Genomic DNA, 14,653 nt, shown 5'->3' with positions numbered 1-14,653 from the left:
AAGATATCAATGAACTGGTTAGGTGGGCAGAGCAGAGGCAAATGGAATTAATCCGTAGAAGTATGAGGTAATGCATTTGGGGTGGTAAACAGGAAATGGAGTACACATTAAAGGGTAGGACACTGCAAAGTGTAGAGGAAAAAAGGGACCATGAAGTACATGTAAACAGAGCCCTGAAATTAGCAGTTCAGGTGGATAAGGTATATATGAAGGCGTATGGACCTAGAACTGTAAAATTGTGTAGGCTGGATAGCTGTTTGATGGCCAGCGCGGACATGTTCGGCTGAAATGGTCTCCTTTCATGCTGTAAACTTCCAAGATTCTATGATTCTATACCAGCAGAGCACTGTCAGCTCGAAATAATTACAGTTTACCACTAATATCAGAAGCGCACTGTCAGTGCCAGTGTAATTGTGTTGGTATCGCTGCTATCGGTGGAACACGGTCACATCGAGAGCAACTGTTGGTGTGCCAATGGTGCAGAACAAGCTGGAGCACCGCTGGTGTAAGTGCAGGAAACCACTCGATCAGGACATTCACGACCAGCACCTGACTGAGTTCAGCGTTATCGCTGGTGCCAGAGGAGCAAGATTACCTCGAGTATAAGTTCAGTGTACAACTGGAACTGCAGTGGCACTTTCTCCTCTGTTGGAAATGTAGTGCTATGAATAGTACCAGAGATGTAAGATCACCACGATTTTAAGTGTGGGTCATCCACAGTTACAAGAGAAGCACTCTCACCTCAAATGTCAGTGTAGGTTTACAACAACTACCAGAGGAATGCGGTTACCTTCAATGCCCTACGACTGTGCTCACAACCAATTGTGCATGACATGGCTCACCAGCTGTTCTGGACGGGTTTGACCAATCAGACTGAGTCAAGGATAGGGGCAGGACATGCAGGGCTACAGGAGCTGCCATCACTGCTCCTGTAGTAATAGGCTCAGCAGCTGTACTGTAAGATTGACCATTCAAATTGTAATGAAGATTTTATTTGAGCACGCTTTTTAGAAAATTCCCGCTAACACATTCAATTATTTCATTAATCTGATGAATCAGACGAAAACAATTTACCTCAGTCTATTTGTTAAATGACTGTAAATAATGCTAATTATGAGTTAACCTGATTGACTCTCTGGTGGATTGACGTGTGGATAAATATATGTTCCCTTCCATTGCCTCAGACGTGTGCCTATCAGAATATTTCAGTTCCAAACGAACACATCCACTGTCACGAAAATGGGCCAACTAATGATGCTACAGATAAAAGCGATTTATTTCCCGATTCTCGCAGTCATCGGTGTACCAGGTGAGTCATCTTAACCTGTTTGTTATTGATCTGTGTGAACTGACTCCTGTTCTGACCACATGTCGGATAAGATAACGTGTTTTCTAGATGGCAGCATTACAGGGTCAGTAGAGACTGGAACAATCTCACTGAAGCGCCCATCCACACTTTCTGCTTTCCCCTTAAGCTGATATCATTAATGAAGTTACAATATTCTCTGAAACTACAGTACAAGGATTTTGGCTGATTTCTGGATTGTCTTGATGCCCCGTGCACAGTGAGCACTGCAGCAGCTCAGTAAAGTATGTGGGTTGCTTTTGAAGGATAGAGGTCCATTATTAATCATATTCCACACTGGTCCGTGCTGACAGTAACACCGAATGGAGCAAAATGCTCTCACCAGATATTTCCATATATATTTTTACATTTCAATCAGACACTCCAACATTATTTCTCTGCTCTCTTTTCCTTACAGCGAACTTGGTGACAATTGTCATTTTATCCCGAAGGAACTGTGGCCTTTCCAAGTGTATCTCTGTCTACATGATCGCCATGGCATCCGTGGATCTACTGGTCATTATCGTCAATGTAATGCTGCACCATATTTTCAGTAATCGCTTTCCATTTTCATTCCTGTCCCACACTCCCGTGTGTAAGCTCATTTTATACATGACTGCTGTCAACCTTGATTTGTCTGTTTGGTTCACTGTTTCCTTCACATTTGACCGATTTGTGGTTATCTGCTGCCAGAAGTTTAAAACAAAGTATTGCACCAAGAGAACTGCGGCCATGGTTATAACAGCTTTCACAGTCCTCATCTTTTTAAAGAACATCCCTGTTTTGCTTGCATTTGAACCTCATCAAACAATTAACAAGGTACATTGGGGCTGCGTGACAAGTGTAGCATTTGTTTCCTCTCCTCCAGGTGCGGCATACATCTGGTTTCACAGCGCCTGGGGCATTTGGTATCCCTTTACTTTAATTGCCTTGTTAAATTGTTTGACAGGCAGACGTATTTTAGTGGCCAGTAGATCCCGCAGGGGACTCAGGGGCCACAGGAGTGAAAAGCAGAGCGATTCAGAGATGGAGAACCGAAAGAAATCCATAATTTTACTCTTCGCTATATCGGGCAGTTTTACATTGTTGTGGCTGACTGCTGCTGTGAGTTTGGTGACTACCAGGTTGGCAGGCATTAACTATTACCGAGGTGACCGCACAGACCCTGGATATATCGCCACTGAAACAGGACTAATGTTAAAGTTTTTGAGTTGCATTCAAAACCCGTGTATTTATGCAGCGACCCAGAGGAAATTCAGAGAAGAGCTGAAGACAGTGGTGAAATCTCCCTGGACATTCATTCTGAGGTTTGTTAGAAAAAGACAATAAAACGATTCAATTCTAAAGAAAGCGTCCTCGTCACGAAAGCTCAATTTTACCTCTATTTCCACCGTAGAACATCTGTTTTCTCTGGTGATTGAAAAATTGGTGAGATCTTGTGTGAACATTTCAGCCATTTTGTAGCATGTGTTTGATTAATCATTGCTTTAGTTTTTCGCACTTGCTTCGCTGAGTAAACATAATCTATTCCTGCAAATGAAGCACAGTCACGTTCAGGGATCAAGGATAACAATGATGAGTTCAGCAGTGGAGCCGGACATCGGGACAAGACAGGAATCCACCATACACTGCAGATAAAGGGATCAGGCGTCGCACTTAAAAACCATCAACAAAGTGTCATTCTCTGCTAAAATCATCAAAGGTCTTGTGCTCGCCGATATTGGTAATTTTCCTGTAAGTTTGGTGTGAATAATACAGGCGCGGATCTCTCTATTGGACACCATTCCTCATTGACAAATAGAGCAGGCTTTTGTCGGGTGATCAGTGGAGTAAACAGTTGGAACTCGGTTTATCGATGTGACCTTTCACCTCTTGTGTCCCAGATACTGACTGAAATTGTGGATTGTGCACCGACTGCTGTCTCTGACTCAGCACAAAGATGGAGCTGGCTCTTGTATTGTGCTGTCGATAAAGTCCTGATGAGTAATATTATTGATATTCTGTGTCAAGTTCTCTCCTCAGATACAGGAAATGAATGTTAAAATAATGACTGCCATAATTTTTTAAACTATCAATTGATGCAAGTAATCGGATGTAAACGGATACGATATAGTTACAATTATGGAAACATGGTTGCAGGGTGACCAGGGCTGGGAACTGAATATCCAAGGATGTTCCATATTTAGGAAGGAGAGACAAAAGAACAATGGTGTGGCATTGTTAGCTGCGAGGGATAAATTGTAAGGTTGCAAATAGGGGGTCAGAATTATGCTGAAGGTAGTGAACATATAATTGCCTATGTGGGTAAAACGTCCTTATACAGGCAGAGCACACATACCAATTAAACTGTAGCTTAACCTTAGTAACACTTAAACAGCCGAAGTCAGTTGTTTTGTTTAAAAGTCCCTGAGGAAGATATTAAGAAGCCAGTACAAACCACCCTCGGCCTCGGATAGACTGGGGTAGAGGGCAAAATGTAACAAAACAATGATGAGAGATGCACAGTTGCATGTACCACTCAGAGCCCGTCTAATAAGAGCCGACAAATCAATGTCACTTCGCTGATAACAGTAGACCTATCGATGATTTTGAGGAGGATAGCTCCTCTCCAAAACCTGTATAAATTATGCTTGAAAATTCTTGTATTTCGGAGGTTCCACGACTGCACCTTCCCTTGCAATTGTTCGTAATAAAAGCCGATTGAACTTGGGATTTCGTGTGTTCACTTCCGTGGTCGATATACAACAGGAGAAGGGCGAGGTATCGATTAACAACATCAGTTAGTCCACCTTGAGGGAGCGAAGCCTCCTTTTTCCCCAACAGAAGGGTAGGTGTCGATTAACTATATCAGTTAGTCCACCTTGAAGGAGAGAAGCCTCCTTTTTAACCCCTACATTTGGCGTCACGAACAGGATGCAGACCCTCTGACATGGATGATGTGACAGCTGAATGGCAGTGAGTATGTTTTGTAACACCTGCAGCTGTAGCATTGATGGGGAAGGAGGTAATCTGTATAAAGAAATAGAAGGGGAAATCTGTTGAACAAGTTACAGCGAACCACAGAAGGATGAAAACCAAGGGCGGGATAGCTTTATTGCCTGAAAAAGAAGGGGGAAGAGGACCCCAGCGATCGTTAGAGGAAAATTAAGCTGTATGTCCCGAAGCGTGACACGGTAATAACACGGAGACGCCGGTATTTATCGTGTGCAGCGCAAAGAAGAAGGAATACAACCTAAAAAGTGGGGTGGAATACCAGGATCCTAGGAAAACTGGCCAGTGGGATACAATGTTAGCTGAGAAAAATGGAAAATTAATAAAAGAAAATTGCTGGAAAAACACGTTCAATTTAAAAAGGACAGCGTGTTTATATTAAAAAATAAAAATGCAACCTTGAAAGCTGCAGCTGCTAGAAAAAGAAACAGAGACATTTAGAAAAATGGAATGGTGAAAATCATCAAAATACAAAACCTAATTTGAAGAAAGGAGATGAAATTAGCTGTGAAAAAGATATTGGTTTAAATATAAAAACTTACGAGTTAAACCCGACACAGAAGTATTGTGCCGAGAAAGAGACACAAAGATGTTTAACTATGGAATGGAGGAAGATCATCAAAAAAGAAAAATGATTATATTTGGATTCAAAAGGGCAAAGAAACCTAAGTTGTGTGAACTCCGCAAAATACACCACATCCATCGGTACACCTCTATCCACCATGCTCATTATATCCCTAAAGAATTCCAGTAAATTAGATAAACATGATTTCCCCTTCATGAATCTATGCTGCGTCTGCTTGATTGCACTATTCCTATCTAGAAGTTCCGCTATTTCTTCTTTCATGATAGTTTCAATCATTTTCCCCAATGCAGATGTTAAACTAACTGGCCTAGAGTTACCTGCCTTTTGTCTGTCCCCTTTTTTAAACAGAGGTGTTACATTAGCTGCTTTCCAATCTGCTGGTACCACCCCAGAGGCCAGAGAATGCCTATGTAATAATACTCACCTGCTACAGAGCACAGATAGATACTCAAATAAAACAAATTCAAGAGACAGAAGCTAAGATAAATAAGCTGGAAGAGATGTTCAGCCATGAACTCATTGAATGGCGGTGCAGGCTAGAAAGGACGAATGGCCAACTCCTGCAGCTATTTTCTATGTTTCTATGTTTCTATGTTTCTATGAACTAATTGAATGGCGGTGCGGGCTCGAAGGGCCGATTGGCCTCCACCTGCAACTATTTCCTATGTTTCTCTGTTTCTATGTAAGACAGGAGCAGATGGATTGTGCAATACACAGCTGTAACACCATCACCTGTGGTAATAGAGCCAATGTACCTCATGGTCCACAACCTCAAACTAACAGTCAACCAGACAGGGATAACGAGTGTGCAGTAGAGCGGCCCGCAGCACATGATAATGACGACATATCAGCGTCCCCACCATTCCCACCAATGGACGTAGAGCAGCCGACATTACCACACAGGAGGGACCTCTCAGCCCACAGCAGAGATAAATTCTATTGAATAAGTTACCAACACCGAAGTCAAAATAGTAGAAATACAGGATTCTGACAAAAGATTGGAGTAGAATATGAATGTGATTCAAAAGGCAGGCGAAAGGTTAGGGGAGTATGGGGAACGATAATGGATTGAATACAAAGACCACTCTGGGGTTGATGACCCTGACAAAAATGTGCAGTATTCTTGAAAATGTTTAAAGACGGACTGGGAGATGCACATCCAAAGATAATTACGTTAGGATTTATGATAACTACGATGAAACTTTGGAATGGGCAGAACATGGAGAGGAGTTAAAGTTAGAACAAAAGGAGAAAATAGCAAAAGTAGCAGCAACAGTGGTTGCAGCAGAGACGAAGGAGGAGGAGATACACCCCCATGCAGCTTCCCTGATGTGTTTTAACTACAATAAGGGAGGCCACTTCAGTAGGATTTGTCCACAGAAAAGAAGAGCTTACGGAAATTCTCAAGGGAAATGTCACAATTGTGGTAAAATTGGATATTTGGCCAAAGATTGCTGGAGTAAGGTAGGAGGCGCAGGGAGGCAAGGCCCACAACAGGCAAAGAAGGGAACATCATTAACCAGGGAAGAGCTGATGCACATGCTCAGACAGGTGCCAGCATCACTGCTACCACTGCCACCACCGCCCCGACCTGAGACACCCTTTAATGAGGATATCATCAAAATGGAGCGTCCGTTTCCATAACCAACTTAGATTTTCCCCGGACCCGCAGGACTGTAAACATCCAAGGTGTGGGTGCGGGTTATCAGAAAGCAACCCTAAGTGAGATGGTGTTATTGGAAGTACAGGAATTAATGTTACCTACTCGGTTTTGGTACTGTCAGAACACAGAAGGCAGCATCATGTGCATCCATATCTTAAGTGAGATAGGGTACTGATAGAGCCCCAGCGTAACCGGATAATTTGGGTGGATAATCACGAAAATCAAATTAATTTGGAGCACCCGGGACACCAGCAGCAACAAGTGGCCAGAATAACCCGAATCCAGCCTGCGTGGGAAACAAAAGATTTCTTCCATCGAACTTCAGTCCACTCTTAAATGTCTCTCATGTAATTACATTTTCCACAGCACTCTGAGAAGATATACAAATTCCATTAACACTTTAGACACCTCGTACATCAATATAGCACATCGAGAAGATGCAAATAATCCACCCAACTCTTTACGCACCACAGCTAGGAAGTATATAAAAGTATATATTAAAATGGAAACAAATGCATATTATGGCTCCTTAGATGTAAGTAACCTATTCCCATCGCCTGATCAAAATCCTTCTGCTATGGCTTATATTTGCATGCCTGACCTGGCAATATCCATTGCGTCATTAGCAAACTGATACATGATACCTGCACGGGTTAGATACAGAGTAAAGCTCCCTCTACACTGTCCCATCAAACAATCCCAGGGCAGGTACAGCACAGGGTTTGAGACAGAGTTAAGCTCCCTCTATATTGTCCGAACAAACACTCCCAGGGCAGGTACAGCACGGGGTTAGATACAGAGTAAAGCTTCCTCTACACTGTCCCTATCAAACACTCCCAGGGCAGGTTCAGCACGGGGTCAGATACAGAGTAAAGCTCCATCTACATTGTCCCATCAAACACTCCCAGGGCAGGTACAGGGGGTTAGATACAGAGTAAAGATCCCTCTACACTGTGCCACCAAACAATCCCAGGGCAGGAATCTATAAACCACTCTCCATAACCCTTTATTTCCTTATCGTTTTAGAAACGGTCTACCTCTGTCTTAAACTTATTCAATATCCCGCCTTCCACAGCTCTCTGAGGCAGCGAATTGCATAGATTTGCAACCCTCTGAGAGAAGAAATTTCTTCTCGTCTCAGTTTTAATTAGTCGGCCCCTTATTCTAAGACCATGCCCTCTAGGTCTAGTCTCCCCCATCAGTGGAAACATCCTCTCTGCCTCCACTATATCAAGCCCCGTCATAATCTTATACATTTTGATTAGGTCACCTCTCATTTGTTCTGAATTCCAATGAGTAAAGGCCCAATCTACTCAACCATTCCTCATAAGTTAACCCACTCATCTCCGGAATCAACCGAGTGAACATTCGCTGAACAGCCTCGATAGCAAGTATATCCTTTCGTAAATATGGAAAACAAAACTACATGCAGTATTCCAGGTGTGGCCGCAGCAATACCTTGTATAAGTGTCGCAAGACATACCTGCTTTTATACTCCATCCCCTTTGCAATAAAAGCCAATATTCCATTGGCCTTCCTGATCACTTGCTGTACCTGCATACTAAACGCCAGCATGGACTGGTTGAGCCGAATGGCATGTTTCTGTGACGTATATCCTGTTTCGAAGTAGATGTGTGTCGTTGAAGTGTGATCTCAGGCCCGACATTAATCTCATTGTCGACAGGGCTGCAGTGATACTGTTGTATATATGGACGTGTATTTACTGTTACAGCCACCAGAGGGCTCATTCCCTGGAGTTCCGAGGGGTCCCATAATCCCTTGTGAGCAGAGGTATTTCAGAAGGCTTCACAGGTTTGAGAGGCACTCTGGAGACCTGCAATCAAAGACTAAGATCACACTTTAATTTGAGCTCACAGTGTTCAGTCTGACTCTTCCACCATACACTACAACTGGCGATGAGATACAGATAGCGAACTCAAAGTTGCAGATGAAAGTGAGCATCCTGGAGAAATTTTAGGAGGGAGATGATTGGGAAACTTTTGTGGAGCGACTCGACCAATACTTCGTGGCCAACGAGCTAGATGGGGAAGAGCGCACTGACAAACGTAGAGTGATCCTCCTCACTGTCTGTGGGGTACCAACGTATGTCCTCATGAATAATCTGCTCACTCCAGCAAAACCCATGGAGAAATTGGACGACGATTTGTGCACAGTGGGCCGAGCGCATTTGAACCAGAAGGAAAGCGTTCTGTTGGCGAGGCACCGGCTCTACACCTCAAAAGGTCTGAAGACCAGGAAATGGCGAGCGATATCGCCGAGCTGACAGGCATTGCAAGACTTTGCGAATTTGAAGGACATTTGGAGCACAAGCTCAAAGACTTTTTCGTACTTGGCATTGTCCACGAAAGCATACTTCGCAAGCTTTTGACTGTAGAGACCCCAACCTTGAGTAAGGCCATAGTGATAGCCCAGCCGTTCATTGCCACTTGTGGCAGAACTAAGCGAATCAGTCAGCACACAAGTGCTGCTACAAGTACTGTGAACAAAGTGATGTTGTTTTCGAATCGTAACGTACAGTGTAGGTCACACATACCTGCAGCTACACTTCCGCAAATGTCTCAGAGTCCACCATCAAGAGTGATGAATCAAGGCCATTAACAGCTTGTTGGCGCTGTGGGGATGATCATCGTTTCCATTCATGTCGATTCAAAGGATACGTTTACAAGTGCTGTGGAACAATGGAACACTTCCAACCAGTGTGCAGGCGAGCTGCTAAGCCTGTTAAACCTGCAAACGACCATGTTGCAGAGGAGGCCAGATCCACGGAGGATCACGATGAACCAGAGCCTCAGAGGCAGAGTTGCATGGGGTGAACACATTCACTACGAATTGTCCCCCGATAATGCTGAATGTTGAACTGAATAAACTCCCACTGTCAATGAAGCTGGACATGGGTGCGAGCCAGTCCATCATGGGCAAAAATACTTTTGAAAGTTTGTCGTACAACAAGGCCTCAAGGCCAGTCTTAACTCCAGTTTGCACGAGACTAAGAACTTACACTAAAGAACTGATTCCTGTAATCGACAGTGCTACCGTAAAAGTCTCTTACGATGGAGCGGTGCACAAGCTCCCACTCTGGGTGGGACCAGTCGATGGTCCCATGCTGCTCGGCAGGAGCTGACTGGGAAAAATACGCTGGAAGTGGAACGACGTCCGACCACTATCGCCTGCTGGCGACACTTCCTTTGCCCAGGTCTGAAACATATTTCCTTTGCTGTTCGAACCAGGCATCGGGAATTTCCAAGGAACAAAAGTGCAGATGCACCTTATCACGGGGGTGCGCCCAATCCATCACAAGGCGAAAGCAGTACCGTACATGATGAGAGAAAGGATAGAGATCGAACGAGACCAGCTGCAACGAGAGGGCATCATTTCACCGATCGAGTTCAGCGAGTGGGCCAGTCCTATTGTCCCAGTCCTCAAGGGAGATGGCACAGTCACAATCTGTGGCGATTACAATGTAACTATCAATCGTTTCTCCCTGCGGGACCAACATCCACTACCAAAAGCCAACGAACTCTTTGCAACACTGGTGGGAGGAAAGACGTCCACGAAGCTGGATCTGACCTCAGCCTACATGACGCAGGAACTGGAGGAATCATCGAAGGTCCTCACCTGCATCAACACGCACAAAGGTCTTTTTGTTTATAACAGATACCCGTTTTGAATCCGATCAGTGGCGGCGATATTCAAGAGAAGCATGGAAGGTTTATTGAAGTCGGTTCCAGACACCGCGGTCTTCCAGGATGACATCTTGTTCACCGGTCAGAACACAGTCGAGCATCTGCAGAACCTGGAGGAGGTTCTTATTCGACTCAACTGCGTGGGGCTCAGGTTAAAACGCTCGAAGTGCATTTTCCTGGCGCTTGAAGTGGAGGTCCTGGGAAGGAGGATTGCGGTGGATGGCCTCAGGCCCACCAACGCGAAGACGTAGGCAATCGAGAATGCACTGAGGCCACAGAACGTGACGGAGCTGCGGTCGTTTCTGGGACTCTTGAACTACTTTGCGAACTTCTTACCGGGTCTCAGCACCCTGCTAGCATCACTACATGTCTTACTAGGAAAAGGGGGCGAATGGGCTTGGGGAAAAAGCCAAGAAAATGCCTTTGTAAAAGCGAGAAAATTGTTATGCTCAAACAAATTGCTTGTGTTGTATGATCCATGTAAGCGTTTGGTATTAGCATGTGATATGTCGTCATATGGCGTCCGGTGTGTATTGCAACAAGCTAATCATTTTGGGAAACTGCAACCGGTTGCTTATGCATCCAGGTGTCTGTCTAAGGCCGAGAGAACCAAAAGCATGATTTAAAAAGCAGTGTTAGCGTGTGTTTATAGGGTAAATAAAATGCATCAATATCTGTTTGGGCTAAACTTCATATTGGAAACTGACCATAAGCCACTCATATCCTTGTTTTCCGAGAGTAAAGGGATAAATACCAACGCATCGGCCCGCATCCAAAAATGGGCGCTCACGTTGTCCGCATACAACTAAGCCTTCTGCCACAGGCCAATCACAGAAAACTACGCCTATGCTCTCAGTAGGCTGCCATTGCCCACGACGGAGGTGGAAATGGCACAGTCCGCAGATCTAGCCATGGTTATGGAAGCATTTGAGAGTGAGCAATCACCCATCACTGCCCGGCAGATCAAAACCTGGACAAACCAGGACCCCTTATTATCTCCAGTCAAAAGCTGTGTGGTTCACGGGAGCTGGTCCAGTGTCCCAGTGGAAATGCAGGAAGAGTTAAATCCGTTCCAGCAGCGCAAAGATGAAATGTCTGTACAGGCAGACTGCCTTCTGTGGGGAAATCGAGTAGTGGTCCCCAAGAAGGGCAGAGACACTTTCATCAATAGCCTTCACAATACCCACCCAGGCATTGTAATGATGAATGCAAAAGCCAGATCCCACGTGTGGAGGCGCGGCATCGATGCGGACTTGGAGTCCTGCGTTCACAGATGTAATACATGCTTGCAGTTGAGCAATGTACCCATGAGGCACCGCTAAGTTAATGGTCTAGGCCCTCCAAACCGTGGCTTCGGGTCCAAGTCATCTATGCAGGCCTATTCTTGGGTAAAATGTTCCTTGTGGTTGTAGATGCGTACTCCAAGTGGAATAAATGTGAGATAATTGTATTAAATTATGGACAAGGTCCCAAGTGACTTCCCGGCACTGTCGTGGCCAAAGAGGAGAGCAGGGAGTTTCGGGTCAAACTTACAAATGGATTAATTCACCTGAAACACTTGGACCAAATCAAAATCAGATTCATGGACTACCCTGAGCAAGCCACATTGGACCCTACCTTTTTGGATCCCCCAACACACACACCAGTGGCAATCGACACTATGGTTGACCACAAAGCAGAACCAATCATTCACAGCAGCCCTGCAGGGACCAACACACCAGGCAGCCCAGCAAGGCCAGCTGCACAGCAGCCCAGCGAGGGCCCAACAAATGACTCAACAACACCACCTTTCACACCGAGACGATCAACCAGGACAAGAAGGGCCCCAGATCGACTCAGATTGTAAATAGTTACACTGTTGATTTTGGGGAGGAATGTTTTTATATATGTGGACTTGTATTTACTCTGTACAGCCACCAGAGGGCTCATTCCCTGGAGTCCCAAGGGATCCCATAATCCCTTGGGAGCACAGGTATTTAAGAAGGCTTCACAGGTTGGAGAGGCACTCTGGAGACTTGCAATAAAATACTACGGTCAGACTTTACTTTGAGCTCACCGTGTTCAATCTGACTCTTTCTCCATACACAATAGATACCCACCCTCCTATATGCCTGAGACACATGGACAATATACAGTCGGCACCTCAAAGCACGGGAGAAGTACCACCAACGCTGCCTCCACAAAATCCTGCAAAGTCCCTGGGAGGATAGGTGCACCAACGTCAGCGTTCTCTCTCAGGCCAACATCCTCAGTATCAAGGTGCTGACCACACTCGATCAGCTCCACTGGGCGGGCCACATCATCTGCATGCTCGATGCTAGACTCCGAAACAGGCACTCTACTCCGAGCTGCGTCACGGCAAGCGAGCCCCAGGAGGGCAGAGGAAACTCTTCTAGGACACCCTCAAAACCTCCTTGAATATATGTAACATCACCAACGGCTCTTGGGTATCCCTGACCCAAATCCACTCAAAGTGGAGGAGGAGCATCCGAGAAGGTGCTGAATGCCTCGAGTTTCTTTCACGGGAGCACCGGATGCCAAGCGCAATGAGCGCATGACATCCAAGGACTCCATCCACCGATCCCTCCAACCACTGTCTGCCGCAGACACCGCCTGTGACAGAGAATGTGGGTCCCGCATTGGGCTCATCAGTCACCTGAGAACTCGTGTTTGTGGAAGCAAGTCATTCTCTACCCCGAGGGACTGCCTGAGAAGATGAGCTGTATGTAGTACGTCTAGACCTCGTAGTGTTCACCTTTATTGCAAAGGGGATAGAGTATAAAGGCAGACAAGTCCCGCAACAACTCTGCAGGATATTGGTGAGGCCACACCTGGAGTACAGCGTCCAGATTTGATATTTTTATTTAAGGTGGGATATACTTGCATTGGAGGCAGTTCAGTGAAGGTTCATGAGGTTGATTCCTGAAATGATGGGGTTGTCTTATGAAGAAACATTCAGCAGGTTCGGCATATATTGGAGCTTAGCAAAATGAGAGGTGATTTTATTGAAATGTATAAGATTCCGAGGAGACTTGACAGTGTACATGCAGAGAGGATTATTCCCCTTGTGGGGGAATCGAGAAGTAGGGGGCACATTTTCAGAATAAAGGGGCGCCCATTTAAAACAGATGGGTAAGAATTTCTTCTCTGAGAGACTTGTGAATCTGTCGAATTCTCTTCCCCAGAGAGCTGTGGAGGGTGGGTCAGTGAATATATATATGGTGGAGTTAGACAGATTCTTGAATGATAGAGGAGTCAGAGAGTATGGGGAGCAGGCAGGTTCGTGGAGTTGAGGCCAAGATCAGATCAGCTATGATCTGATTGATGGCGGAGCGGGCTCGAGTGGTCAAATGGTGGACACCTGATCCGAAGATGTTCTTTTGTGTGTTGTGTTTCTGTGCCTGTGTGTTGTTAGTTTGTGTGTCTGTGTAAGACTTACGTTAATTAAGACAGGTTTTAGCCTGTAACGTTTATGTCTTTTCCCTACACTTTACAGAGCTGGACTTGTGAGACAATAACAAAACAGATTCCGGGTGTATGTCACCCACCCCTCTACTGGGGTTATCTTTATTTGGTTAACCAAAAGAGATACAAGCAATCACGATAGCATCAAATACACAATCATTTCTCATTATTAAGCTGCAGCGACCTATCCCATTAAAATATTTCCTAACAGTTAAACATTGCCGATTACGTAAGTGCTTGCAAAGCAGACACACTCACACCTGAGAGTTAACTCCAACCGTGCTTAGTGATTGGAAATTAACCCCTTGATTCTCTTGGTAACTGACCAGGTTACCAATCGCTGGATTGCAGTGCTGCCCTCATGTGTCACAGCCATTTTATCTGTTTTTTTCAGAATGACTGCCCACCGTGTACATAATTGTCCAGATTTAATTCACAGCGAAAGTTTTTCACAATGAATGTGAGTTTCATTCTCGTATCTCCTTGTTGCAGCTCGATTACTGTTCCCAGGCAATGTCTTTTTGCAGCTGCGAGCTGTTAAAACCCTGGAGAAAGCCTTTTGAATTCGTAATGCCTTCTGCGTCTTTACAAATGGTCATCCTAGGTTTTTGCCAACTTTGAGCAGTTTGCAAGCACAGTTATTGTCAGAAAATGAGACAAAAGAATGCTGTAGTCTAACAGATCCAACCAGAGGTAAATGGACTCGAACTTTTCGAGTCCCAGTAACTTTTAGTTCAGTTCAGTATCCTCTCCTTTCGTCTGTATTTCCTGAATCAGCGTTATACACTCCTGCTGCTGGCGTCTCCTGTTAACACGGCAGGATATTATCAGACAATGCAACACAATCCCTGGCTGTACAGCGACCAACACATGTGAGACAATCCTATCCACGGAAGATT

The 14,653-nt window shown here is 45.0% G+C and overlaps 1 protein-coding gene across 1 annotated transcript; it reads left to right on the top strand.

Annotated features, from left to right (window-relative positions):
* Positions 1–1,239: 1,239 nt before the first annotated feature.
* Positions 1,240–14,317, top strand: LOC139240356 (probable G-protein coupled receptor 139). Its single transcript, XM_070868827.1, has 4 exons — positions 1,240–1,309; positions 1,764–2,652; positions 8,721–9,112; positions 14,247–14,317. The coding sequence occupies exons 1-4, from the start codon at positions 1,240–1,242 to the stop codon at positions 14,315–14,317; spliced, it is 1,422 nt and encodes a 473-aa protein (XP_070724928.1).
* Positions 14,318–14,653: the final 336 nt, after the last annotated feature.

This window comes from Pristiophorus japonicus, chromosome 31 (assembly GCF_044704955.1).
Source record: "Pristiophorus japonicus isolate sPriJap1 chromosome 31, sPriJap1.hap1, whole genome shotgun sequence".
Classification (NCBI taxonomy): domain Eukaryota; kingdom Metazoa; phylum Chordata; class Chondrichthyes; family Pristiophoridae; genus Pristiophorus; species Pristiophorus japonicus.
Note: the sequence above shows the minus strand (reverse complement) of the source record. Positions and strands in the feature narration are given on the sequence as shown.

Excerpts from the sequence above, each read along its gene's own strand:
- LOC139240356 (XM_070868827.1), top strand. The coding sequence starts at position 1,240 with ATGGGCCAACTAATGATGCTACAGATAAAAGCGATTTATTTCCCGATT. Across the intron at positions 1,310-1,763 it reads CGCAGTCATCGGTGTACCAG|CGAACTTGGTGACAATTGTC; the intron begins GTGAGTCATCTT and ends TTTTCCTTACAG. Across the intron at positions 9,113-14,246 it reads AGTGATGTTGTTTTCGAATC|CTCGATTACTGTTCCCAGGC; the intron begins GTAACGTACAGT and ends TCCTTGTTGCAG.